Source organism: Bombyx mori, chromosome 15 (genome assembly GCF_030269925.1).
Source record: "Bombyx mori chromosome 15, ASM3026992v2".
NCBI classification, from domain to species: domain Eukaryota; kingdom Metazoa; phylum Arthropoda; class Insecta; order Lepidoptera; family Bombycidae; genus Bombyx; species Bombyx mori.
This window is the reverse complement of record NC_085121.1, coordinates 1,007,795-1,035,396: the sequence shown is the minus strand read 5'-3', so window position 1 is coordinate 1,035,396 and position 27,602 is coordinate 1,007,795. Positions and strand designations below refer to the sequence as shown.

At 42.3% G+C, this 27,602-nt stretch overlaps 1 protein-coding gene across 1 annotated transcript; it reads right to left on the bottom strand.

Moving 5' to 3' along the window:
- Positions 1-27,524, bottom strand: LOC101737307 (nuclear pore complex protein Nup205). The gene is made up of 31 exons (XM_038016101.2): positions 27,301-27,524; positions 26,792-26,952; positions 26,051-26,171; positions 25,074-25,251; positions 24,031-24,231; positions 23,578-23,659; positions 22,674-22,777; positions 21,749-21,989; positions 21,046-21,182; positions 20,660-20,836; positions 20,205-20,375; positions 19,594-19,711; positions 18,663-18,777; positions 17,523-17,692; positions 16,856-17,041; positions 16,167-16,385; positions 15,458-15,593; positions 14,877-15,063; positions 13,970-14,141; positions 13,371-13,480; positions 11,831-11,975; positions 10,914-11,205; positions 10,627-10,742; positions 8,139-8,948; positions 5,192-5,415; positions 4,660-4,797; positions 4,073-4,286; positions 3,440-3,677; positions 1,410-1,604; positions 847-968; positions 1-147 (listed from the first exon to the last, which is right to left on the bottom strand). The coding sequence occupies exons 1-31, from the start codon at positions 27,314-27,316 to the stop codon at positions 67-69; spliced, it is 5,577 nt and encodes a 1,858-aa protein (XP_037872029.1). The 5' UTR covers positions 27,317-27,524; the 3' UTR covers positions 1-66.
- Positions 27,525-27,602: the final 78 nt, after the last annotated feature.

Sequence of the window (27,602 nt, the reverse complement as noted above, 5' to 3'; positions counted from 1 at the left end):
TACGTACAAAAATTAATTTATTGATCGTAGATACAAAGGTTCCTCTGGCGCGGCCTCACGGCGGCCTCACAGCGGCGAGAACTGCACCATGCTCTTGATGTCCTTCACCAGCACCTCCAAGAAGTTCCTGTTCATCGCCGGCTGGTTCTGCGACACGGGGGGTAACGTGCTACGTGTGGTCCCAGCGGGGAGCCGCACCCGTAGCAGCCGTTGTACCATAGAACTGAGACTTCGACCTCGTTTGTTGTTGTGGGTGGCGGTAATTGTTGATGTCTATGGGCTCCGATAATTTAACACCGGGTAGACCGTGAGCTAGTCCACCATTTGAACAATAAAAATTATTCGGTTCAGTTCTCGATTGGTGGTAAATTTTTTTATTGCTTAGGTGGTTGGACGAGCTCACAGCCCACCTGGTGTTAAGTGGTTACTGGAGCCCATAGACATCTACAAAGTAAATGTGCCACCCACCTTGAGATATAGGTTCTAAGGTCTCAAGTATAGGTAGTTAGAACGGCTGCCCTACGCTTCAAATCGAAACGCATTACTGCTTCACGGCCGAAAATAGGCAGGGTGGTGGTACCCACCCGCGCGGACACACAAGAGGTCCTACCACCAGTGATTACGCAAATTATAATTTTGTGGGTTTGGTTTATATTACACGATGTTATTCCTCCACCGTGGAAGTCAATCGTGAAAATTTGTTGAGTAAGTATTTCATTAGAAAAATGGATACCCGTATGAGATTCGAACATCGTTGCATCGCTCGATACGAATGCACCGGACATCTTATCCGTTAGGCCACGACGACTCGATGAAAGTATATATATGAGGAGTGTTGCGGCTCACCTTAGCGACGTCGAGCAGCTGGTCCGTGAACCTGTCGTTGAAGACGGCGACCAGCTCCTTCTTGAGCTCGGGCAGCTCGGCGCCGCCCGCCCCGCGCCGCGCCGCCGCCGCCTCCAGCCGCTCTGTGGACAACGCAACGCTCAATACTTTAAATACAAAGTATTCATAAAACGCTTTTTTTTACCCTAGTAGGTGAGCTCACGGGGCTCAAACCTGACGACGTTGCTAACACGAACCCTAGCAAGAGCCGTGATTCGCAGAATCTACCACCGGATCGGAAACGCGACCCACTGAGAAGATCCGGCGAGAAATTCAGTGGGCTGTGTCTATGGGGGTAAAACGCTTTCAATAACGATTCCCCTGTGTCACGCGAGGCCTGTAACGCTGCGCAGTCCACGATGCTGTAGAGCTAAACAACGGCACCGGTAATCACCAACATCTTTAATGAGCTGTGACGTCACTAAATAGTAAACCAACTCTTATTCTATTCGCTCACGTTTCACTCGATATTCAGTTACGATCGCAACCCCATGCTCCGGCCGCCTCGCGTGATATTGACGTACCGAGCGAGTGTTCGGGCACAGCCAGCCGCAGGTAGACGAGCGCGTGGGCCCACAGCAGGTGCAGGGCCGCCTCCACCAGCACGCGCGCCGCCGCGCCCTCCGCCGCGCGCCGCACCGCCCGCGCCCGCGCCGCCCGCCCCGCGCCCGCCCGCGCCGCGCGCGCCGAGCTCTCGCCGGGGACCAGCTTCTGCATCTCTGCGCACACGACACAACATGGGCACAGCTCTCTGATGAACTCGAATAATCACTTAGACACGTACATATGTTGGCACAACAGAATTCGTCACCATTTGAAATGTATAATTTCATAATTATTATTTAAAAAATAATTGAAGACCGACTTCAAAATTGAAATATTCCAATTAAAGAGGCAAAAGAGCGGGGGTCGGTCTGAGCATCGTGTACTTAGGGTTAAAATAAACGGTTCATTCATAAATTTAACATAGTTATTTATAATTAAATTAACTTCATTCGATTTCGGATTTAACAATTAATTAAGTATTAGTAATTTAATAATAGTTTTGCCCGGGATTTCGCTTGTATTATAGTCAGAAATAGCCCTATTTTAACAGATTTCCAAAAGGTTATCAATTCATTCATTTTATATATATAAATAGATAAATTAAATTAGAATGCAATAAATAAATAGAGATTTTAAGTAAGTACATATGTGCTTAAGTTGTTTTAATCATACTAGAACATACATAAAATAAAAATATTTTGTTAAGCACTTCATTCTATCAAAAATAGCGCCCGATTCATCACATCACTTTCTCCAAAATGTACTAGCGGTAGGAATTTCATCTTAATCATCATCATATGAGTCATAATCGATATAATCTTTATATTCGGTATCCGGTATGCGATCTTCGTTCAATTCGTTCATTCTTAATCAATTTAAATCAATTAATTCATTTACTTTATGTTATTTTTTATTTTATCATTATTATTTGGCTACTTTACTACCTAACACTGTATATATTTTCATTTTGAGAATAAAGTTGAAAATATTACGTTATTATAACCTTGTAATAATACTAAGTTGATAAATAGCTATCCAAAACTATTGGAATTTGGCAGTATTGCAATAAAACTCTAACCAGATTTCCTTAAAGAACGCAATGAACTATATTAGCTCGCAAGTCACATCAGTCTACATTCGCGCAGATAACACACATCAATAGAAATAATCTGTAACAAAATGTTCACAAATACATCTATGACATACATACTTTATAAATTTATTCATTCAACAAAAACAAACAATATAAATTGAATGAGGTTAATAAAAAAGTGTGACTAATAAAATTGGACAAAAGTGTAGTTTGTTGCAGTGATGCGCGTGCACAACACAGGGAACCAATCACAGCTGACCGCATATAACGCCACACAGGAAGATCCAATCACGTAATCAACATGAAAGTCGTCACCTCGTTCCCCAAAACAGACCCAAAAATTAACTTTTGCGCATGTCAAGGTCAGAGCTCAAGACTCGTACCGATTATACACAGAATAAAATACAACTTAAATAAATTTAATACTAGGGGGGTCGCTCGAATAAAATAATTCGATTACTTGACCTTCATTACAATATAATGAAGGTCATTACATTGTGGGAACCTTTGATTGGCTTTTTGTTTCTATTATTATTATACTATTTTTACGCCGATACCAGTAACGCCATCTATCTCCAAATAGTCGAAGGACCTAGTAGCACCTAGAATGCTCGAGAAGTACAACGCCATCTATAGTCAGTAATCCGAACTACTCGAAGCGAAATAGCGAACGGATCACCTGAAGCGAAGCGGAACAAGCGAATTAAGAGGTTTAAAGTGTTTGTGAAGCGTTTAAGTGTTCTAAGTGTTGAATACAGTTTTAAGTTGTACTTTGGTGAAATTTTATTTATCCCGAGCCCCAGCGCGTAACACTGCTTGTTGCAGCAATGTTTGTTGGCTGTTGGTTTTCCTTGTAGTAAATAAATAATTAACTCGGCGGACAACCAGTACAATAATGCATTAAGTTACACTGACCGTCCAGAGTCATCGTCGGCAGCGCGTGCAGCTGGTGGTGCGCGGTGGCCAGCAGCTTGTCGTGGTGCTGCACGCGCGTCACGCCCAGCTGCAGCAGCCGCAACAGGCAGCCGCACGCCGCCACGCCGCCCCACGGCTCCGCGCCCCCCCACGGCGCCGCCGCCCCCCACGCCGCCGCCTCGCGCCCCGCGTCCAGCGACATCATGTTGCGCCCGTACGTCAGCAGGTTGCACACGATCTGACGCAGACACATGTGACGTCACACAACAAACGTAAGCGAGTACGTGTAGGTGAAACTTCAAAAATAAAGGAATAAATATTAAATTTATATGCTTTTGTGCGACTCATTAAACATATATGGCGACAACTAACAAACATATTTAATAAGAATCTGAATTTCGCTATCGAGATTTTGAAAGTAACCTTCTAAATCCATCACGTGCAAAATAATTCAGATAATTCAATAATAAAGGTAAGTCCAGATGCTATTTTGACTGTACGAATAACGCCATCTGTCGTCACATAGCAAAAACGGATATCGAAACAACTGGAACATCTCTTGAATGTTAGGGAACGTTACTAACTACATTTCATATCACGTCCTCTAATGTTATTATTAACTTATCATAACACCTTATAGTACAGCAGGTTCGCCTGCGAGTCGTCGTCGTCGTCCGGTCGAAGCTGGTGGGTGTGGAAGCGCGTGAGGAGCTGCAGCATGAGGGGGCGCAGCGCGGCCGCCGCCGGGAGCTGCTCCAGCAGGTCACGAGACGACGCCCGGGACACCACTGACGTCACCGCCTCCACCTCCACCAGCAGCCCGGGGGACGAGCTCGGGTGAGAAGCCCTGCAATACGATCACCTCATCAAAGTATTATTGCTCCTTTCTATGTATAATTCTACTCGAACCTGTATTGTTTTTTTTATTGCTTAGATGTGTGGACGAGCTCACAGCCCACCTGGTGTTAAGTGGTTTCTGGAGCCCATAGACATCTACGACGTAAATGCGCCACCCACCTTGAGATATGAGTTCTAAAGTCTCAGTATGGTTGCAACGGCTGACCCACCCTTCAAACCGAAACGCATTACTGCTTCACAGCAGAAATACACAGGGCTAGTAACTACTCGCGCAGACTCACAAGAAGTCCTGCCACCATCTACAGTATTGTATTTAACATGTGAGGCATTGCCGCTGGGGCAGGACAAACGGATTGCGGTACCTCAGCACGAGCTCGACGGTGTTGCGGTGCGCCAGCAGCGCGTGCATGACGAGCACGACGCAGCTGTGGTTGCGGGCGCCGAGCGCGCTCAGCAGCGCGGAGCTCAGCGACAGCGCCGGCACCAACATCTGGCGGAACCTGAAGAACAACACCGCTCTCAGTACTCGGCACAAACCAATAGGCACGTTAGTCTCCCGGCAGAAGTAAACGGGGCAGTGCCCTCGTGTGAACTCTGACGTAATGTGGCGTTCGTCTATACGCTACTAGATGGCGGTATTTGTTTGCTCTAGTGGTTATGGCTACTAGATGCCTCGAGATGACTCTCTTTACTTCTCTGTGCAGTTGTAGTAATGTTTTATTTTAATTTACTTTAATTAAAAAGCCTCGAATCCTGACACTCGCATGCACAGACACACGTATACAACAGAAAGAGACAGAGAAAGTCTCATGAAAGGGACATAAGCTTTTTCCTTCCATGACGGTTTGTATAAGATAGTTAAATCCTTACAGGACAGCGCGGCGGTATCGTTACCTTTTGGCGACCGACGGTATGAAGTCAGTGTCGGGGTGCTGCTCGTAGCCGGTGTGCACGTCGGGGTGGCAGTCCAGCGCCTGCAGGTTGGCGACGGTGGACAGCGCGCCCTGGGACAGCAGCGTCTCGGCGCCCACTCTAGTGCCCGCCATCTTGATCAGCAGCGCCATCTTCGATTCGTACACGTACAACACTCGGAGTGACTTCGGGTTCGGTTCAAGTGCCTGGAAATTATTATTCATTGTGATTATTAACATCCACCAAATTGGACTCTACGAATTTAATATATTAAATTATCATTAATTCTCATATATTCTATGTATCTATGCGACCAAGTTTCTTAGAATATTTATATAACCTTCATATTGGCCCAAATGATCGAAATTCAACCATAATCATAACACCTCAATACATAATAAAAAATAGTAACAGCAAAATTAAGCCATCAAACTACTGTCATTTTATGCATTACTTTATCTCTTTAGTTTTGTTTTTGTAATTATTATGTGAAGTAAGTAAATATAAAAAATAAAATTTTTCCCTTGGTAATATTTTTGAAACATTGACTAAACAAACAAATAAGATAATTGGTTGAGAAATAGATCAAAGCATGGTACATAAATATGTTATCCTAAAAAACAAATAAATATTTTGCATAATCACAGAGTTGTTGTTTCAGCGCTGAGTTAGTAACATATGGAGAACCAACAATAAAAAATTACACACTAGTCCATATAAAAGCAATCTTTGCAAAAGTACTAAATTTCGACCATAATATTCAAACAAAACAGTTGTAATCCCGATGTGACTCTTCCCGGATTATCTACATAATCCTGACATGATAAAGATGAAAGGACAAACCCGAAATCCATACAAACTTGGGCCTGGCGTTACAGTGCTAGAATTTGGGCATAAGTTACAATACCTAAGAAGGTTTCATGAGCCCAATTTTCAGGTCTCCCAGCAATGGCCAAATTGGTAAAATCAGACAATGTTTACATTTTAGGTTATGTTTATTGTTCGAGATATTTTAATAAAACGATATTTTTGAGACTGTTTCCTACTAAATACGAGTAATTTTTTACGAAACCTGTTGCAGCAACAGGTTTCTTTAAAATAAGAATGGAACCTGTTACGAGAAATCGCGTGTTAGGTTATTTACGAAAACGAACGAAAGCCAAAAGTTAAAAACAACGTAATGCGAAACGCGCTGCGCACGAAATGATTTTTTAAGGGATTTTATGACCTGGTAACTAAGACCTTTAGGTCAGTCTTATTTTAATTTTAATGAAAACTTTTTTATATGAAAAACTATATATTGATATGATAACTTTTTTATATAAAATATAAATCATTACGTGCTCCCATATTATCTCATCACATTTCATTTCATTTTATTTTATGCCTTTTTTTATTTTTTATTGCTTAGATACCCATCGATGAGCTCACAGCCCACCTGATGTTAAGTGGTTACTGGAGCCCGTAGACTACGACGTAAATGCGCCTTGAGATATAAGTTCTAAGGTCTCAGTATAGTTACAACGGCTGCCCCGCCCTTCAAACCGAAACGCATTACTGCTTTACGGCAAAAATAGGCGGGCGGGAGGCGTGGACTCACAAGAGATCCTACCACCAGTAAAATTATTAATGTAACTACACCATAGAAAAACTCAAAGTACCAAATCGACTTTTTCATGTTATATTTAAGATTGCCAGTTGAAAATATTTTGAATTGCCGCAGTTGCCGACATGATTTTCGTGTCATAGCTAAATGGCACAGTTATTTATTTCTTTTAATGATTTTTGTTAGTAGATTTTGGTGCTTTAGTTACGTTATTCAATGAGATTAAGTTTACAGTCTGGCCAGCGAATCATGGCACAACTAAATAGCGGCAATCCAAAATATCTTCAGTTGGCAACATTAAAGATAACATAACACGATTTGATACATTTGTATTTTTCTATGGCATAGTCACATTAATATAAAAATGCAAAACTACCCTTTCATGCTATATTTAATGTTGTCAGTTGTATATATTTTGAATTGCCGCCATTGTAAGTAGTTGTGTCACGATTCGATGGCCATACTCTATTTACATTGATTAAAATACCTTTATCCTAAAGCAAAAGAGTATTAATAATTTTTTACACTCGATTTCCACTAAATCGATCCTATTTTATGGATGCTCTAATTCTAATCCGTACGTTTGTGGAGCTAGTTACGTATATTGAAATAAGTGTTGCAGATGTTTACAAAGATTGTTTAAAACAAAAAATAGAATTCAACTTATTTTCTACACTTGGCCATTGTCAATGAAGCTAAGATTTCAATAGGTTAATCAAGCAAAATAGACGAATTTTTTGGTATATATCCCATTCGTGTAACGCTTAGGCCCAAAATGGGGTTTCTCCTTTAATATATACAATATCATCATGAGAAATAAAGAATTGAATTAAACTTTCCAAGTGTGACACTGAATGATGAAAAAATGCCTTTAAGTCAGAGAATACAGATAGATGAATATAGATTTCAATAGAGAAAATCATTTAAATAAATAGAGTCATTTACAAATTTAAAGACGTATTGCTTGTTTCCCTAAACATACCAAGAACCATAAAAAAAAATTTTGAACATAGACAAGTTTATGATACCTGAATCTATACTAATATATAAATCTACAGTGATTTTACGGATGTTCCGTTATAACTACTGAACCGTGCATTCGATTGACTTGAAACTTGGTATCCATGTAGAAAATACATGTACTTAATGGATAGGCTAATATTTATATGAGTGTTGGACTCCCTACAACAGTTGCGGAGGTGTTAATGATGAGAATCTTTGTGGGGGTGAGAAATAATAATGTTAATTTTAAATGCCCAGTGAAGCAGACAGGTACAGCTAGTCATACATAAAGTTATGCAAAAAATATAATATCAGACTCACCTCCTTTAGGCCTTCATCGTCTTGCAGCAGACTGTCGATCAAACTCCTCAAATAGCCTTGATTGATGAGTACATTCATCCAGTCAGTCCGAGGATTGATTTCAATGAGCGTCTCCAGGCAGGCCAGCGCCACCATCCTGCACACGTCCTGCCCCGCACTTATACAGTCGCCGCACACTATCGCACACAAGTTCTCGCCGAATTCACTGATCACATCCACCACCATGGCCTTCAGAGACGAATCTTCGCTCTTCTCCTTCGCTTTGGAACTGTCGAGCCTGCTGACGTACGTGTCGTTCAATTCTTGCTCGGGCTCCGCTGGACTGGGCTTGAGGTTCACTATGTTCAAGTAGTTGAGCAGGGCTCCGTACAGGTTGACCCGCATGTTCTGACTAGCCCCGCCTGACACCAGTATCCAGCTCAATATTTTGTTTAGTATGAATTTTAACGTCAACGAATTGGTTTGCATGATCTGATTTGACGGCCCGAAGAATGAAGTCTCGAATTCCGAAGACGCGAGGTTCGATTCCCGCTTCTGTAAGATGTAGCAGTGGCGCAGATTGACCATCAGCAGCAGTACGGTGCCCGAGGCCAGGTTGCCGAGCTGCGGCAGGACCTCGTCGGGCGGTATCTTGTTGAGTAGGTCCTGTAGGATATTGAGCAGCAAGTTCTTCCTGGCTTCGAGGTTGAGGATGTCGTGAGGAGCTACACAGAACAGCATCTCTGTGAGCTGACGCCACGAGTCGTAGTAGTGGGTGAGCGTGGCGGCGAGGTTGCGCTGGCGGTTCACCTCCGTTACGTAGTCTAAGACCTGTCCAAAAATATTGTTGCATTAATTCTACATAATTTTGATGTATTTTTTATCCCATATAAGTGGTCACGGCTCATATGAGATAGTGAACTTAAAAGAAAAAAATTACCTTATTTTGGTCAATATAATTTTTTATCTGAAAACAGAATCTGCTACTAACAATAAAAAAGCAGCAGTAAGTAACCTATGCAGTGTTGTAGGAGTGGGTGATATAAATCGTGTATAGATTCAATATCTATATATCGCAGCAATATCGTTGAATCCGATATCGCCCCGCACGAAATCTATATATCGATATCAGCCGATACACGATATTGCTCGATGTGATGCGCATCGCCATATCGTATCGATTCGTGAATCGAAATCTATATTTCGATATCAGCCGATACACGATATTGCTCGATGTGATGCGCATCGCCATATCGTACCGATTCGTGAATCGAAATCTATATTTCGATATCAGCCGATACACGATATTGCTCGATGTGATGCGCATCGCCATATCGTACCGATTCGTGAATCGAAATCTATATTTCGATATCAGCCGATACACGATATTGCTCGATGTGATGCGCATCGCCATATCGTACCGATTCGTGAATCGAAATCTATATTTCGATATCAGCCGATACACGATATTGCTCGATGTGATGCGCATCGCCATATCGTACCGATTCGTGAATCGAAATCTATATTTCGATATCAGCCGATACACGATATTGCTCGATGTGATGCGCATCGGCATATCGTACCGATTCGTGAATATCAGCAATATTCGTTTGGTTCGTATCGAATCAGCCAGAGTGAGTGAGCGCACGATAGGGATATCATGTGATGAATGAAACAGAAACAGGCATTATCCATACAATTGTAAACCTTATATTTAAGTCCATATGTCTGTAGATTATTCTTAGCGTATCAGCAGGATACAATTTAGGAAAGAAGTTTCAACTTTCGACCCTAACTTGAATGCAGTATAGCCTACTTTCATTCTTTAAATTTAATTTTACGCGCTTTGACCTTGAACTAGAATTTTTGGACAAGTGTTTATAAATACTTAAAAGTTTTTTGTGTTTGATTTTTAAAGTACACATTTTTCTATTTTTAGTTGAATCCAAATAATTGAGTTTATTTCTTGTGTTTGTATTAAACTTTTGAAATCTACACTCTTTTGGTATATTTTGTAATTTTAAATTAAGACACAAAATACTAAAAACTGAAAATAATGTAGCCAGTCCTAAGCCTGGTAAAAGCATGAAGGAAAGTTTTTTTGATATTTTTATTTTCATGTTCTTTTTATTACTTTAAGATCATATTATAAATTGATATCAGAAAACCAACCGTATAACGTTGACTTAAATCTATATCTACTACGATATTATATCAGCGTATCGTTTCAAATCTCAAATATCGCGAATCGAGAAAATCTACTAGCATCCATCAATATATAGATTCAGAAAATATATAGATTCAATATCCGATATTGATCCTCGATATATAGATACGATTCGATACGCGGCAAAACCGATATTACCCACTCCTACAGTGTTGTGCTCGGAATCTCTGCTAAACAATCTATTATTATATAATATCCTTTAATCTACATATTAATGAACTGTAATGTATTTCTTTTATTTAAAAACAAAATATCAATAAATAAGATGTATGAGCGATGCACCTTTTGTATTTCTAGTTTGACGAGGTTCCTCTGCGGCGCCGTGGCGTTGAGCGCGGCCAGCTCGCGCGCCAGCAGCGCGTGCACCCGCGACACGCTCACGCGCCGCCCGCCCCCACCTGCACGGTTCGAGACGTTGTTGCCGTTAACCTTATCATTAACGTTTATAATATAATATTAAGTATTGTTATCACGGAAGAACCACCGAAATATTATAGCTGACAAGTTCTAATGATATAAATGTCACTTATCATTTTAATATATAAATTCAAATCTATAATGTATAGGACCTGTGGGCAGGTCACAGGATGCGATGGCCTGTCGCAGCTGCTGCGCGTGGAACAGCTCCCAGCGCGGCTCGCGCACCTCCTGCACGGCGACCGGCAGCTCCTCCAGCGTGCGGCGCAGCAGGCACCACTCCCAGTCCTGCGCGGGCGGCGCGGCGACGGCGCTGCGGCCCGTGAGCGCGGCCAGCAGCGCGGCCAGCGCGGCGTGCTGACCCGCGCCCGCCGCCGCGCCCGCCGCGCACGCGCACGCACGCAGCACCCACGAGCGCGCCGACACGGTCACGGGCGACGCACTCTAAACAATACAAACACAAATATTGCTTCGTAACTTGTCGATTCTACCGTCGCAACAGTTCAAGCTAATTCCAGTGTGAACACTTAAAAACTTATTTTTCATTACTTTTTCCAATCCATACTAATATTATAAAGCTGAAGAGTTTGTTTGTTTGAGCACACTAATCTCAGGAACTACTAGGCCGATTTGAAAAATTATTTCAGTGTTAGATAGCCCATTTATTAAGAGAGGCTATAGGCTATATAACATCACGCTAAGACCAATAGAAGCGAAGCACCAATAACGAATGTTTCAATATCGGGTTTTTTTCCCTTTTGAGCTTCCGCTGCGTGCGCTGCAGAAACGATTAAAGTTTCGCTGTAATAATGTATGAAAGATCTAAAAAAAAGTCCGCGACGGTATATGTCTATATGTTAAGGTTGGCTCACTATAACGTTTTTTATGCTAACCAAATTTGTTCTATAATAAAGCATTATTTGTGAACTATTCCACGCGGACGAAGCCGCGGGCAAAAGCTAGTCTCACATAAAGAGTCTTGGCTCCTGGCGTCGTTCCTGTGGTACAGCACTCACCCAGCCGGACTCGTGGACCGTCTTGTCTCTGTCACGTGACTGAAACAGTTTACCTTAAGGTCGACGTTGTGCTTGACGTGTCTACACAGGAAGTAGTCCCTGGACCTCAGGAAGCGCAGCGTCGGTGCTGAGGTGTTCGGCCTCGCGCACAGCCGGTACACCAGGCGGTAGCAGCTCTCGACTAAGTCGGTCGCTTCTCTGTTATCAGAATACATGTGTTGTATAATTTTATATCCATATAACTTGTATAGTTTTGACCAGAGATTTTTTAATATATATGAGCACACTCGGATTATTATCAAGTGGACGTCATTACGCCGCTTTGAAAAATTAGGCCTTTATGAGAACACATGACTGAGACATGAAAATTTTGGCAAATTTTATATATTATAATTTTTCTTTTGTTTTCTTAATGTGATTTTTTTCTTGTAAAGGAAGCATAAGTGTTTCCCTTTTCTTTTTTATTAATAATACTGAAGTTCGTTAATAAGCTTGTACACAAAATGAAAAAGAAAGTCTTAATTTTTTTTTAATGTTTGGTGTCCCCGAGGCCTTTCCAGTTTTACCAGGCCAGGAGGGGTGGGATTTGCTAACAGCTGCCCGAACGTCTCCAAAGGAGACCTATCAACTCAAAAGTAGTTGCTTCGCGAATGTATTTACTACCGGATCGGACTCGCGACCCACTGAGAAGATCCTACGAGAAACTCAGTGGCATCTTAAATGTATGAATAGCCCACTCATTGGAACCCCACGCGGAGCATCTACGCGCCGATAGTACCATGACAAAAATATGAAACGGCTCTAACAAGTCTTAGATCATAGGCATAAATTATCAACAAACAACCACACAGCTGCACAGTTTTGCATGTACATATAAGAAATTATGATTATTTTGTTGATTCGTTGTTACATAAAATCAGCAAACACACTGTCGTACTAAATGCAGAAGGTATACACGGCGCGGTCGGGCCAACGGTCCTTTGATGAATATCGTGTAGAGCAGGGGCTCTCAAACTTATTGAAGTGAAAACTTCTTTAGAATCGTTGTGATTTCAAACAGGATGCAACGGAAAAACGACAGGTAAGAGACACAAATACAAAAGAATGAGACAGAAATATACATACTATTTAATACAGCGCCATCTGTGAGATTTTTTTAATACTAACGTGTGTATGAAAGCTCTTGTAGTGAATTTTAATTTAGGATTATACGTGAAATTAAAATATCAATTCACAGAGGGCGCTACCTTACAATTATTTACTAATGACAAAATTTTACATATACTTAAGACGTTTAGGATAATTGTATTTTAATTTTGGAAGGTTTCACTTCTACCACGTGTGAATTGCACACATGTATTTTTTTTTGTTTAATGCCCACTTTGAGAATAAATTATTTTTTAGCGCTTCCATTTTTTCACCTACTATACCATTAAAGCGAGAGCTCAGTTGGTGTCTAAGAGCCCTCCTAGATGAACTACCCTACTCAACGCCCTCATTTTATTTCTGGGTCTCTTACCGCCCCCCTTTAGGCCTGCAGCGCCCACAAGGGGGCGTTATCGCCCACTTTGGGAAAAGCTGGTGTAGAGGCACCTGTTGGGAGAGTGTCCGGCGATGTGCTGGTCCAGCAGGTCCAGTATGGAGTGCAGGCAGGTCCGGGGGAAGCCCGCCACTCCCGGCTCGTGGATGGCACTCCGGGATATCTGTGTCACGAAAACATATCGCACACAATTATGGTGCTATAAAGTCTCTTATGCAATTTTTGTTACACTGAACTGAGTATGAGAAAATAAATTTTTTAATAGTTATTATTGAGACGAAAGAGATGTTTGGTTTTACTGATGAAGTTTAAAGTTGTAGTTTAAATATTATCATTTTATTTCTATAGCCTAGCAGAACTATATAAGAATTATATAATATAATCTTAGTTATATATATATTTTTGTTGTTGTTGCACTGTCGATTGCACCTATAATAATTAAGGTGACATCTGCCATGAACTTTTGTTATCAATTTGTTTGATGATCACTTTGTTGGTGCAACTTAATAAATAAATAAATTATATTTTTCTCCTGAAAAATTACATAATTTGCATAAGTGCCGTTATCGCACCGTATGTGCGATATATGTATTCACTATTCTAATGTAATGAACGGGTTAGTTGATGGGTTCAAACACAATTATCAACTCACGTCTTCAGTGAGCTGGTATCCCAGTAGGAAGTGCGCAAAGTTGGGAGGGGCCGCGGGCAGCACGTGGTGCAGCAGCGAGAGGACGCCCTCCTTGGCGCGGCGCAGCGCGGCGTCCTCCCCGCCGCCCCCGCTCCTCCACTCCTCCGCTTCCAAGCACTCCACGAACCCGTGTCTGGTGCAACAGATACTGTGACGTTAGCGAGGCGGACCTGACGCAGTCGACTGGCGCGCACATACACCAGTGGAAAACAGAAATTCAATTATAAATTTGAAAATATTTAAAAAATATTAATTTTGTTAAAAAAAAATACAAAATAAAGAATCTAACATGAGGTGTCGGTGATTCTGGTCGAATTTTGATCATACCAGTAATTACAATATCCAAGACATATCTCTTACTTCTTTTCCGCTGGATGTGTTGTTGCCCATATGAATAGGTACCTAAATTCCGCCTGCCTATATCGCGAAACTATGAGTTGTCCCAGTTCGAAGAGTGGTGAATGAGACCGTGTATCTATCTCAAAACGTTACTTATTGGAGATAGGACCTCTTATGAGTCCGCGCGGGTAGGTCACACCATTCTGCCTACTTCTGCCGTGAAGCAGTAATGCGTTTCGGTTTGAAGGGCGGGGCAACTGTTGTAACTATACTGAGACCTTAGAACTTGTATCTCAAGGTGGCTGGCGCATTTACGTAGTAATTGTCTATGGACTCCAGTGACCACTTAACTCTAGATGGGCTGTGAGCTCGTTCACCCATCTAAGCAAATAAAATAATAAAAATTAAAGAACGTGTTCATTGACAGTCGATCCATACTTATGGGAAGCGTTATATAGCTACCAGATATCTTTACTCGGTTCAAAAATGGAACATGCGTTATTTCTGACAGTGAGGGGGGGGGGCGCACCGGATCTGCGCGGCGAGTGCGGGCGTGCGCGTGGCGGCGGCGAGCACGTGTCGCGCGGCGGGCGGCTGCAGCGCGGCGCGGCACAGCAGCTGCACGGCGCGGCTGGCGGGCAGCGGCGCGGCGCCGGCCAGCCCCGCCACGCGGCAGCACGCCAGCAGTCGGCAGCCGCTCTCCGCGCTCTCAGACTCTGTACGCACCGACCACATGTTGTGTCACTTTACAAACTCCTTTATTATTTCGACATTGTAATTGCCACAGTGCTCAACTGTGATGCATTTATAAATAAAACTGTTAGAAATTCAATACACCGTCATCTATTAGATACTTAGCCAACCCGGAAAATAAATAACTCATACCGACATTTGTTTTGAAACTTATAGAACTCACAAATATCACTTTGTAGATTTTAAAGAAATCATTTGCAACAAAGAGATATTGTGATTATAAATTGATATGAAAACTACCCTATCCATCAAGTTGGACCTAACAAGCCACAGTGTCCAAAGTACAAAAATTTATCCCGGACAAACAACATGATACAATTTTTTATATATTTGAAGATACCAAAAAAAAACACACACCGAGTATAAGTTTAGAAAGCCCGATGATAATGACAGATTTCCCCGCCTCCAGCGCCGCCGCGCCCAGCTCCCGCTCGAGGGCGAGTGCGCGCTCCAGCATCTCTAGGACGCTAATGAGGCACTGCTCCACGTACTCCTGGAAGTTATTTGATCTCACTGTAGTCATACCGACAATACCTCCAATAATATTTACATAGATGTTTCTCAAATATTATCTAGTCGTGGCGCCGTTAGGGAGCGCGCACCGCACCGCCAAGAACCTGCAATTCCCCAGAACTGGTGGTAGTACCTCTTGAGAGTCCGCGCGGGTAGGTACCACCACCCTGCTTATTTCTGCCGTGAAGCAGTTATGCGTTTCGGTTTCAAGGGTGGGGCAGCCGTTGTAACTATACCATTTACGTTGTAGATCTATGGGCTCGAGCAACCACATAACACCAGGTGGGCTGTGAGCTCGTCCACCCATCTAAGCAATAAAAAAAAAACATTGGCCGCTTCATGACGCAAGCTAAGAAAATTATTTTATAAAACACCTATTGAAATAAGACAAAAGGCACTAAATAATGTGCTTTACCTAAAAAGTTGGCTACATCAATGATTACTTCAGATTATTTTTATTCTAATAAAGTATAATTTTTATAGACGACTCTTGTTCCTCTGTTAGCCGCAACAGGATGCCCGCACGGTAGCTACGCAATACGAAAGCTCTCACATTCGCAGATCCAGGCTGCTTCTCGAGCAGTTCGTAGGTTTGGTCGAGCGAGGAGAGCAGGAGCCGCAGCAGCTCGGACTTGGTGTGCAGCTGCAGCAGGATCCTGAAGCCGGGCGGCGCCGGACACTCCGCGTCTCCGCCCGCGGAGGGGAAGTCCGCGGGGGAGGGGGTGTACTGCTCCAGCCACGTGCCGAACAGCCGGAAGCACTGCGATAGGATCTGGAACGTATTTCAACAGTAGTGACGCACTTAGGAACTTGAAGTCAATTTTTTGAAGTGAAATTTCTTTAGAATCGTTGTGATTTAAAACTCGATGAAACGAAAAAATAAGTCCATAGAGACACAAACACATAAATGTATAGGATTCAGCCGGCGAGAGAACGAGATAGAACACATTAGACGTTCTCGGTCTCCTCTTTGTGCGACTCTTCGTAGCATCCCCACTATCGTCTACTAAACATTATCCATATGTATGTTCCTGTGTAGTGGGATAGTCAGTATATCTATATCTATATCTTATTTATAAGTTTCACTTCTACCGTGTGTGACTTGCACACACACACACTTTTTTTTGAATAAACATACGTATCGCCAGCCGTATTTTAAGTTCCGGACTGGCGCCCAGCGATCAGCGAGACTTGTCGACAGTAAATTGTTGTTGTCAGTCGGCAGTAGTGCGAGGCTCGTACCTGCCACTTCTCGTGCGGGCGGGCGTAGGGGCGGTGCGGCGCCGGCAGCGCGAGGCGCAGCAGCGCGTGCTGCACGTAGGGCTCCACGCCGGCCGCCAGCGTGCGGGGCGGAGGCGCCGCGCTCAGCGACTGCAGCAGCGACAGGAAGGCGCGCGACAGCGGGTACTCCTCGATGCGGCACTCCACCTGACGACACCGACATGTCTCAACCTGCTCGTGCGGTTATATCTAACGAATGTTCCTCCGACGATCATTGACTCAAGTTTTTCAAATTTTATCTTTTGGTAAACGATTTCCAAAATATAAGTAAAGCTGTCCAATCTATACTAATAATATATAGAGGAAAAATTTGTTTGCTTGTTTGTATTGAATAGGCTCCGAAACTACTGAACCGATTTGAAAAAATCTTTCACTGTTTGGAAGCTACACTATCCCCGAGTGACATAGGCTATATTCTTTTTTTTTTTTAAATAGGGATCGTTGCTAAAACTCCAATAATGTAACCCAAGGTTATTCAAAACTATCTTTATAATTTTCTTTTTTTAGTAAGTAGACGCAAATAAAAGGGTTGATGTGTGTGTATTATGATGGTTAATTTGGATTTTTTTATTAAAGACCCGAGCGAAGCTGGAGCGGGCCGCCAGTATGAGATAAAGGAAAACCTTGCCTCCTGCAGTTCAGCGTTGAGCGCCCGCTTGTCGTTGGTGAGGGAGACGAGGCGGGCGGCCTCCAGCCCGGCCCACAGGCGCGGCGCGGTGCAGGGCCAGCCGCCCAGCGCCGCCAGCGTCAGGCACAGCTCCGCCTTCAGCTGCAACGGTATGTGGCAGCACATCAGCCCTGCGGAAGAAGAATATCGACGCTTGAAAAGCAAACGTGACTAAGCGACAATGCGTGAACTTTACAGTAGACTAATTTAAAGTTGAAATACCTGAAAAAAATTCTATTTTAACGAATCTAGCTGTAGGATTGGAATGATTTTAATAGACCTAGAAATATATATTTTTTGCGCATCGAATATGGTTAATGCCTATAATTTATGTACAAAGCAGTTATTGTCGCTTAGTCACGTTTGCCTTTCAAGCGTCGATATATTGTCTAAGTTTCTCGTCACTCGTATTGTGTTAGTGGCGTGTCCGAGTCGCGCCGAAACCGTCGCGTCGTTTGTACCAACTCGAACATGCTGACACTATGTAACTATTTATACGTTGTGGATTAAAGAATCGGCTTCCAAAATGGTTCACGGTCTATGAGCCGCTTCAATTGGATCGATCTTCTGTAAATTACTTTTGTTTGCTTGTAGAACGCAATGATTACATTACACATGATCATAGATAGGTAAACAGATAGTCACGTCCGTGCGTTGCAGGTTGCGGCTGCGCCCGCTGGTCTCACTCATTTTACTGTGACCGATGTGGCCACAAATTATCTTGCAAAAGCTCAGGCGTAAGTCCGCCAGTACAGCGAGAGGTGAAACATTCACAACCGATTTTTTTTTTTTTTATTGCCCATGTAGACAGACGAACATACGACTTAATAGTGCGTGGTTATCGTCGCCCATGGACTTCAAGGATGCCAGAGGCAGAGTCAAGCTGCTTCCTACCGCTAAGTACTCTCCACCAGCCTCGTTTGAAGCAGGACATGTCATAGCACTCGAGAAACACCGTAGTGAGGAGCTCATTCCAAAGCCGGATGGTACGTGGCAGAAAATAATTCTGAAAAGGCACTGTGGATGAGTGGCTCCAGATAGTATGGAAGGTTCAGCTGTCGTGGTTGCGTTGTACCAATGTGAGCGCGGCGGGGCACGCACCGAACATGTTGTTGACGGCGTCCCACTGCAGGTTCTCGCAGATGGCGGCGGCCGCGGCCTGGTCCTCGCGCGCCACCCCCGCCAGCAGCTGCAGCGCCGCTATCATCGCCTCCACCTGCCCGCGAACAACAGACATCAATTACATTTACAATACCGCCACAAAGAAGCCTCAATAAAATATTGTTACGCCGGTAAGAGTAACGTCATCTATCGCCGAATAGTCGAACCAATATCAAAGGATCTAGTAGCACCTAGCACTCTCGAGAAGTACAACGCCATCTATTGTCAGATAGCGGAAACAATACTAGAGATGTGTGGAATATTCTCGATAATTCTAGGGATGTGGTATCGACTATAAAAACGTTGCAGGGATAGCACGCAGTCAGTCAGTAATCGGAACTACTCGAAGCGAATGAAGCGAATTGAGAATTTTAAAGTGTAGTGAAGTGTATTGAAGTGTCCTAAGTGCTAATACAGTGTTAACTTGTAATTCAGTAGAATTTATTTATCCCGAACCCCAGCGCGTAACAATATACTCAATCGTTACGACATAAAGATTTAGTTCACTTGCAGACTTTACGCATCCTGTGGATTCCAATGAAACCACTGGATCTATGTTACACTGTATTAAACGTTACAATTTCATACAATAGCTACAGCCGCGTCTTCACAAGTCCATTCCGTTATCCCCACCACTTAAGAAATCCGATCCATAGTTAGGTTCAGACCTCCGCGGTCACGGATTACTGTTCCCTTGTGCCCTTGGAGCACGAGCGTGTCTTCCGTATGATTGAGTTGGAATTTTGTTATTGGGACTCCGGGGGAGACTTTTTTACTGTGTCATCACAACATGGCAGATGTCGCGAGAGTGGTTTCGCAAATGAGCGTTTTTTTAATGATTAATTTTGTACAATGTACCAATTCTCCTTACCTCTTCCTGTCGGATGAGCAGTTTCCCCGGTCTGGCTGCTGGAGTGACGATGGCCGTGGCTCCCAGCGACGAGGAGTGCAGCGCGTCCGAGAACGGCGCGTGGTCCGTGCGCAGGTTCCTGTGTGCGTGACAATCGCGACTGCGTACAGTTACTTTTAATAATATTGTTAAGCCGGTAAGAGTAGCGCTATCTATCGCCGAATAGTCAAACGAATGTCGAAGGATCTAGTAGCACCTAGAACGCTCGAGAAGTACAACGCCATCTATTGTCAGATAGCGGAAACACAATACTCGAAATGTGTGGAATATTCTCGATAATTATAGGGATGTGGTGTCGGCTATAAAAGCGTTGCAGGGATGGCACGCAGTTAGTTAGTAACCGGAACTACTCGAAGCGAAATAGCGAACGGATCACCTGAAGCGAAGCGGAAAAAGTGAATTGAGAATTTTAAAGTGTTTGTGAAGTGTTTTAAGTATTCTAAGTGTTGAATACTGTTTTTAGTTGTACTTTGGTGGAACATTTATTTATCCCGAGCCCCAGCGCGTTACAATATAATTAACTATATATCGTATACAGTACAGCGCCCAGGTGTGCGTGCGTGTGTACGTACGAGTGGTATCTGGCGAGTGCGAGCAGCATGTGGTGCGCGGAGAGCGCGTCGCGGCGGGAGAGCAGCGCCCAGGTGTGCGTGCAGACGGCGAGCGAAGCCATGGCCTGCAGCGCCGCGCTGGAGGCGGCGCCCCGCACGAACTTGTACAGCGAGGCCGCGCGTCCGCCCCAACTGTACACATCATACTTGATCATAATATGAACTTTTTAAAAAGTAAAATTAACATTTTTATTAGGTACTGCTCCGACAGGCTGAAAGATAAAGCTGTAGTTTACTAAGGAGGTTTAATGGTTTAACACTTTCTTATCATACATTTGATTAACATGAATTTAGAAAAAATAAGTACATAGTATATAATATACTTAGAAAAATCAATTATATATTTTACTACAATTTGAAGATAAAAAATTGTTATCTCTTGCATCACTGCAAGTGTGGGAGGGTGGGTGTCGTACCGCGGCTGGTGCGCGGGGCGGCACGGCTGCCAGTAGTCGTCGCGCAGGCGGTGCGGGTCGCGCGCGTACAGGCGGCGCACGCAGCGCAGCAGCGCGTCCAGGCGCGTGCGCGAGCCGCCCGGCGCCGCCAGCCCCTCCAGCGCGTACGCCTGCACCGAGCGCGCCGCCTCGTCCGCCCTGCCGCCGCAACGCGTTGCAACAACAATCAGCATAATGACGTCACGTAAGACGACTAAACACAGTAATTGAATACTCGATTTATTTTGATTAGAATTCCTTTACACTGCTTATTGCGTTACGTGTTATAAAATGTGCTAAAATTATGTATATCTTTATTTTTTCCATGTTGGTGACGGTATGTACACCGGCTCCGTGGCGGGACTCACTTGACTCTCATCTCCATCAGCTTGGAGTGCATCAGCACTATGAAGTCGGTGATGAGCGAGTGTATGCGGCGCTGGTAATACTCCTCTTTGGCCACGTAGTCTGTCGAGAGTATCGCCTCGTCCAGGTACTCGAACACCTGAACAATAGCATATTAGGTACAGAACATCGTTCATGGCTACGTTTACTTAATACTTAACAAATCCTTAATTTTTATCATTTACTGCTAGGTGTCTTTGTAGCATAATTAGTTAATTGTAACCATACGCTAAAAGTATTCTCTTTTCTATAGAGAAGCAATCATAGCATCATTTCTTTTTGTTGCTTAGATGGGTGGACGAGCTCACAGCCCACCTGGTGTTAAGTGGTTACCAGTTTTTTTTTTTTTTTCCTAGTAGGTGAGCTCACGGGGCTCAAACCTGACGACGTTGCTAACACGAACCCTAGCAAGAGCCGTGGTTCGCAGAATCTACCATCGGATCGGAAACGCGACCCACTGAGAAAATCCGGCCAGAAACTCAGTGGGCTGTGTCTGAGGGTTAATTTACTCGACGAGAACGACGACTGGTGTTACCAGAGCTCATAGACATCTACACCGTAAATACGCCGTCCACCTTGAGATAGAAGTTCTAAGGTCTCAGTGCAATGATGGTAGAGTACAATGAGACTTCGCTACCGGCTACTGCTTAAGGAGTGGGAGCGGACCTTGGCGTCGATGGCAGCGTCGACCAGCGTCTCGTCGTGGTCGAGCAGGTCGGGCGCGGGGCAGTGCGGCGCGGGGGCCCGCTTGAGGGCGGCCAGCGCGAGGCCGAGCGCGAGCTGGCACAGCGCACGCGCGCCGCCCGCCGCCGGCTGCTGCGGGCTCAGCTCCTCCACCAGCACCGATATCAGTTCCGGATCTTGGATCAATGGCAGCTTCTTTGCTAGTTCCTCGCCGTCTTCTCGTCTGTTATACAAAGTAGTTATACATTACAAAATAAAGCTAAAAAAATGAAGCCCTGATGACATTATTGATTAAACAAAGATTAAATAAGTCTTAATTCTATGACACCAGGTTTTTGAAGTGAAACTTATTTAGGATCGCTGTGATTTCAAACTCGATGAAACGAAAAAATAAGTCCATAGAGACACAAACTCATAAGTGCATAGGATTCAGCCGGCGAGAGAACGAGATAGAACACATTAGACGTTTTCAGTGTAGTGTTTTTTGAATACAGAGCCATCGATGATATTTTTTAATACTAACGTGTATATGAAGCCTCTTGTAGTGGACTTGAATTTAAGATTATAAGTGATGTTAAAATATCAATTCATAGAGGGCGCTGCCTCATTCTATAAAAGAATATTTACTAATAACAAAATTTTATATATACTTAGACATTTAGGATAATTGTATTTTAATTTTTGAAGGTTTCACTTTTACCACGTTTGAATTGTACACATGTTTTTTTTATTATCTTTTGGTCTATTTTAAGTTGAACGTCTATGCAAGACATAGTCTGGTTTAAGTATTCTTCAATCAAAACACTATTAAGTCTTAAATTTCTAATTTTAATGTATTTCAAAGATCTTTTAAATGAGTATTTTATTTTTATTAACTATAACAAGGTAATGATTTATTTAAGCTAACCTGTGCAATACCGACAAGTCCAAAGCGTACAACAGCGCCATGTGTAGCGCGAGAGAGACTTCATCTAAAGCACCGGTGGGACCGAGGGATGGGGATGTGCTTTGCTGAAAAAATTTCTCATATTTAAGACACATTTTTTTTATTAATTTTGAAAACTATTACTACTGCTACTACTGCCGCTTTTTCGCTATAAATAAAATGCAGTTTACTGCTTCATATTGGCATTGGTGCCAAACTTTAATCTCAATCTTTTTGCTTTTGCAAAACTTTCAAAATGATCTTTACAATAAGAAGGCAAAAATATAATAGTTTATAGATGTCGTGTTCATAACGAATTGTAAGACTGCTCCCCCCTGTCAATTGCTCGAGTCTGAACCACAGACTCCTACAGCCTTATGCCGAATGAATTATCATAATAAAAATAATATGAACATATTAATAACAAACACATTCTGACAGTCTTCTTTCAAAGGGGTTTTAAAGTTCTGATAACTCTTTGATTTTTTTTTATTGCTTAGATTGGTGAACGAGCTCTCAGCCCACCTGGTGTTAAGTGGTTACTGGAGCCCATAGACATCTACAATGTAAATGCACCACCCACCTTGAGATATAAGTTCTAAGGTTTCAGTAAAACTACAACGGCTACCCCACCCTTCAAACCGAAACGCATTACTGCTTCACGGCAGAAATAGGCGGAGTGGTGGTACCTACCAGTGCGGACTCACAAGAGGTCCTACCACCAGTAAATAATTAATTTTGTGTATAAGAGCATTAATGCGTGAAATATACCTTAAGATACATTTGAAACGATTAACGATTTGTGTTCATAAACTTAATTAGTAAAAAATATCAATTGAGCATTGCTCGGATGTTATCAAAAATAACAAGTTGTTATAACACTTACTTCTGACAGTATTCGAAGTAGTAAGTCTCTTTCCAGTCCACGTTGTGCTGATAAAGTAAACAGCACACTTGCCAATAGTTTCCTGTGAATTAAATTCATAATACTGCACATGAAACATTCGTTATTATATAATTGATATTGGACAAAAAAAATATCTATACAAATTCCAGACTACAATATTGAAAACATAAGTCCACTAAGAAGAAATATCAATGGCTCATTACTACTTCAATACTTTTACCTTCATAGTTATCATTCTGAGTTTTTCAATTTTCTTTAATGAATGCTTTTTTTATGATTGGAAGATTACTGGTGGCCTCCTTTCCAGTTTCACCAGGACAGGTGGGCGAACAAAGGCTCAGCCAGGAGGGGTGGGATTTGCTAACAATTGCCCGAGCGCCTCCGAAGGAGACCTAACAAGTAAAGAGCAATTGCATAATGAATGCTAAGTACCTAGTATCATTGAGGGTGGCGCACAGCCTGGCGAGGTGGGGATGCGGGGGCGCGGCGCGGTGCGCGTGCAGCAGGTCGAGCGTGGCCCGCACGTCGCAGCGCGGCAACGCGTCCAGCACGCCCGCACCCAGCCCCCCACTGCACGCCTGCTCCACGTAGCGGCTCACGTACCACACTACCTCCGCACGTGCCGATATTGACCTGACATAATGCAATGTATTTTTTATTTTTATTGCTCAGATAAGTGGACGAACTGTCGGCCCACCTGGTGTTAAGTGATTACCGGAACCCATAGACATCAACAACGTAAATGCCCCCACCCACCTCCAGAGACATGAAGTCGAAGTTTCAAGTGTATTGCAACTTTGAACTTTAAGACACAAAAGTCTGTTTTATAGTACAATAGCTGCCTCACCCTTGAAACTAAAAAGTATTACTTCTGCATGGCAGGTCAGCCATACTTATCCATACAAGTTCATGAGACTTACCGATAAAAGTCGTCGTGGCCTAAAGGATAAGACGTCCGGTGCATTCATATTAAGCGATGCACTGGTGTTCGAATCCCACAGGCGGGTACCAATTTTTATAATGAAATACGCACTCAAAAAATGTTCACAATTGACTTCCACAGTGAAGGAATAACATTGTGTAATAAAAATCAAACCCGCAAAATTATAATTTGCGTAATTACTGGTGGTAGCACCTCTTGCGAGTCTGCGTGGGCAAATACCAGCACTCTGCCTATTTCTGCCGTAGAGCAGTAATGCGTTTCGGTTTGAAGGGTGGGGCAGCCGTCGTAACTATACTTGAGACCTTTAACACCAGGTGGGCTGTGAGCTCATCCACCCATCTAAGCAATAAAAAAAAACACCATACCACCAATGAGACTGAGAGATGTAAATGCTGACTAGTACTGCTGTTAGTAAACCCTCACTAGACAATGTTAACATCACACAATCATTCTTATTTTTCAATTTACAACCTTTTTCTGCACATAATGTATTTGTAAAATGAACTAATTTAAAACAAAAATTTGCACTCACCAACAAACACCTTCTCTGGCCATGCATAGTTCTTTTAATGCCTGCACAAGTGCTCTACGTCCATCATAGTACAGCAAAACGGCCACAAGGCCTCGTGGCAGACCAGGGTGACGTGGTAACTGTCGCTGTGCTGTATGAAGCAGCTCTAATGCAAGGTATTCATTCACATTGAACATATCTGTAGACAAAAATATATTTTATGGACTATATTATAATGAATTCACAGAACTAATTTTGGTTCTTTAAAACATTAAGTGAAACATTAAAATACAATGAAAAGATTTAAGTTACAGAGATGTGAACCATGCAGGATTTACACATACTTACAATGTTGTTTTTATGAATGAACTGGCCTGTAGGCTTTTCCTGTTTCACCAAGACAGGTGCGCGAGCAAAGGCTCAGCCAGGAAGGAAGGGATTTATTTGCTAACAGCTGCCTGAGCGCCTCTGGCGGAGACCTAACAACTCAAAGGCAGCTGCTTTGCAAATGAATCTACTACCAGATTGGAATCGCTAACAAGATCCGGCAAGAAACTCACTAAGCTGACGTATGGGTTAGGTGCCCGTGTGAGTATGGTCACCAGTGTCTCTAAGAATGCTCCTAGCAAGCTAAGGCATCTAATGCAAGAGTTATTGGATCTAATGTGTATGGACGTGTCTAGGGCGTCTACAGTGACTGGCTCCTGGTGAGCAGGAGTTGGGGAGTAGTCAGCGGCAGTATTGATAACGCGATTATCTTGACAAATAGCCTTGCGAAGTACTCTTCTGAAACTGACTTCAGGTTTTTCTGGATCAATTCAAGATTACCGATGTATCAAAAAGTTGAGCAAAAAAACTTCAAATACACAAATTTTACTATAAGAAACCAAACAAAATATTGGAGTGAAAATTTTTAAGCTGGAGTCTTGAAGTCACAAAAGATATAGGATTCCTTCGTATTTCTTAAACTTTTAATGAATTCAAATTCATAATATTACCTGATATAATGATAGCTTCATCCACAAGTTCTTTAGATATGATGGTCCTCCCTATGCTAGGCAGTGTGATACCTTCAGTCATACCCCTCTTTAGTTCCTCCCTGCTTGCCAGGTTTTTTGGCTAAACAACATAAAAAAAATACAAATTTACAGTAAAGTATAACACAACATTAGGTTTTGATTTTCAAGTTCAAGGTTTCAAAAAGAAACCACCAGAGATGAAAACACAAATTTAATTTAGTTTAATTAACTAAATTTTATAATCATTTTATACCTATCGGTTTACATTGTGGCATTTAGCATTTGAGTGGATTAATGATGACTTAATGAATAGTGAAATCAAGGTGATAAGGAATTAAATCAATTGCATGAAAGAGTGGTACTGCACATTTAATTTTACAAATGGTCAATTGGGAACCTTTATTTTATTACTTATAAGGGCAAATGAGTTCTCAGACCACCCAATGTAAAGTAGTTACCAGAACCCCTTCACATCATAACATTAATGCCTCCACTGTATTTGCAATAGACATAAAATAATTTATAAACAATGTAACCTATTATGAATATTTACAAAAGTAAGATTATTATAAAAATATAATAAAAAGCACACTTGACTTCTTACAATCAAATTAATTGCTTTTCTTGATACTACATACACTTCAAGATCATCTCGAGTTTTGTTAGGTTTAATGAAACAGAAGTATCATGAAAGAAATTAGTAAAAAATATGTCACTCACTGGATTCTTAAATAAAGCTAGAAATGTTTGCTTGTGTCTTCTAAGAACTGACTCAAAGGTGTGTACAGCATAAAGGGCCCCACCACTCTCATGTGTAAGATAACTCTCCACTACAGACACCAACTCTTTGTAGGGCGTCCACAGATCGTCTGTGGTATTGCCTGAAAAGTGGTAGTTCATTTAGACAATTCAATTAAACGTATGAACGCAGTTAGGAAATAATAATTGTCTGGTCTTATTTCTCGGTGAACCGATATATGTTTGAAGATAATCAATGAAATTCATTTTAATTGTTTTTTACAATTTTTTAATAGATTTAAATAGAGAATTTTTTTAAACATACTTTGTTTAATTCCGCTATATAAATAGGAATTCTACTGCAGAGAACGACGACTGCAGTATTGTTTAAGAAGATCATTTGAAAGAAAAAAGGGAGATTTGTACATTTATACTTTTAGTAAAGAGAATAAAACAAATTTAGGTTATATGTCGGTATCAGTTTTGTTTACCTTCGTTGATTTCCATGATTACTTAGCTGTTGGCATCAGACTTGAAACATAAATATTAGTATTTCACGCAAACTTAAGGTATATGACTATCTTATTAATTATATTTATTATTAAAATACTATTAGTTTGGCGTTTGAAACTTGAAATTTTTTGAATGTCTATAAATGAAGCGACAAACAAACGCGCGCGGTTGCTTTTTTTTTTGACAGTTGTTGTCAAAGTCAAGTTGAGTAGTGGTAGCAGTTCTATTTTTCCAACTAGAAAAGTAAAGATATCAAACCATATATCCTAATCTTTTTTAC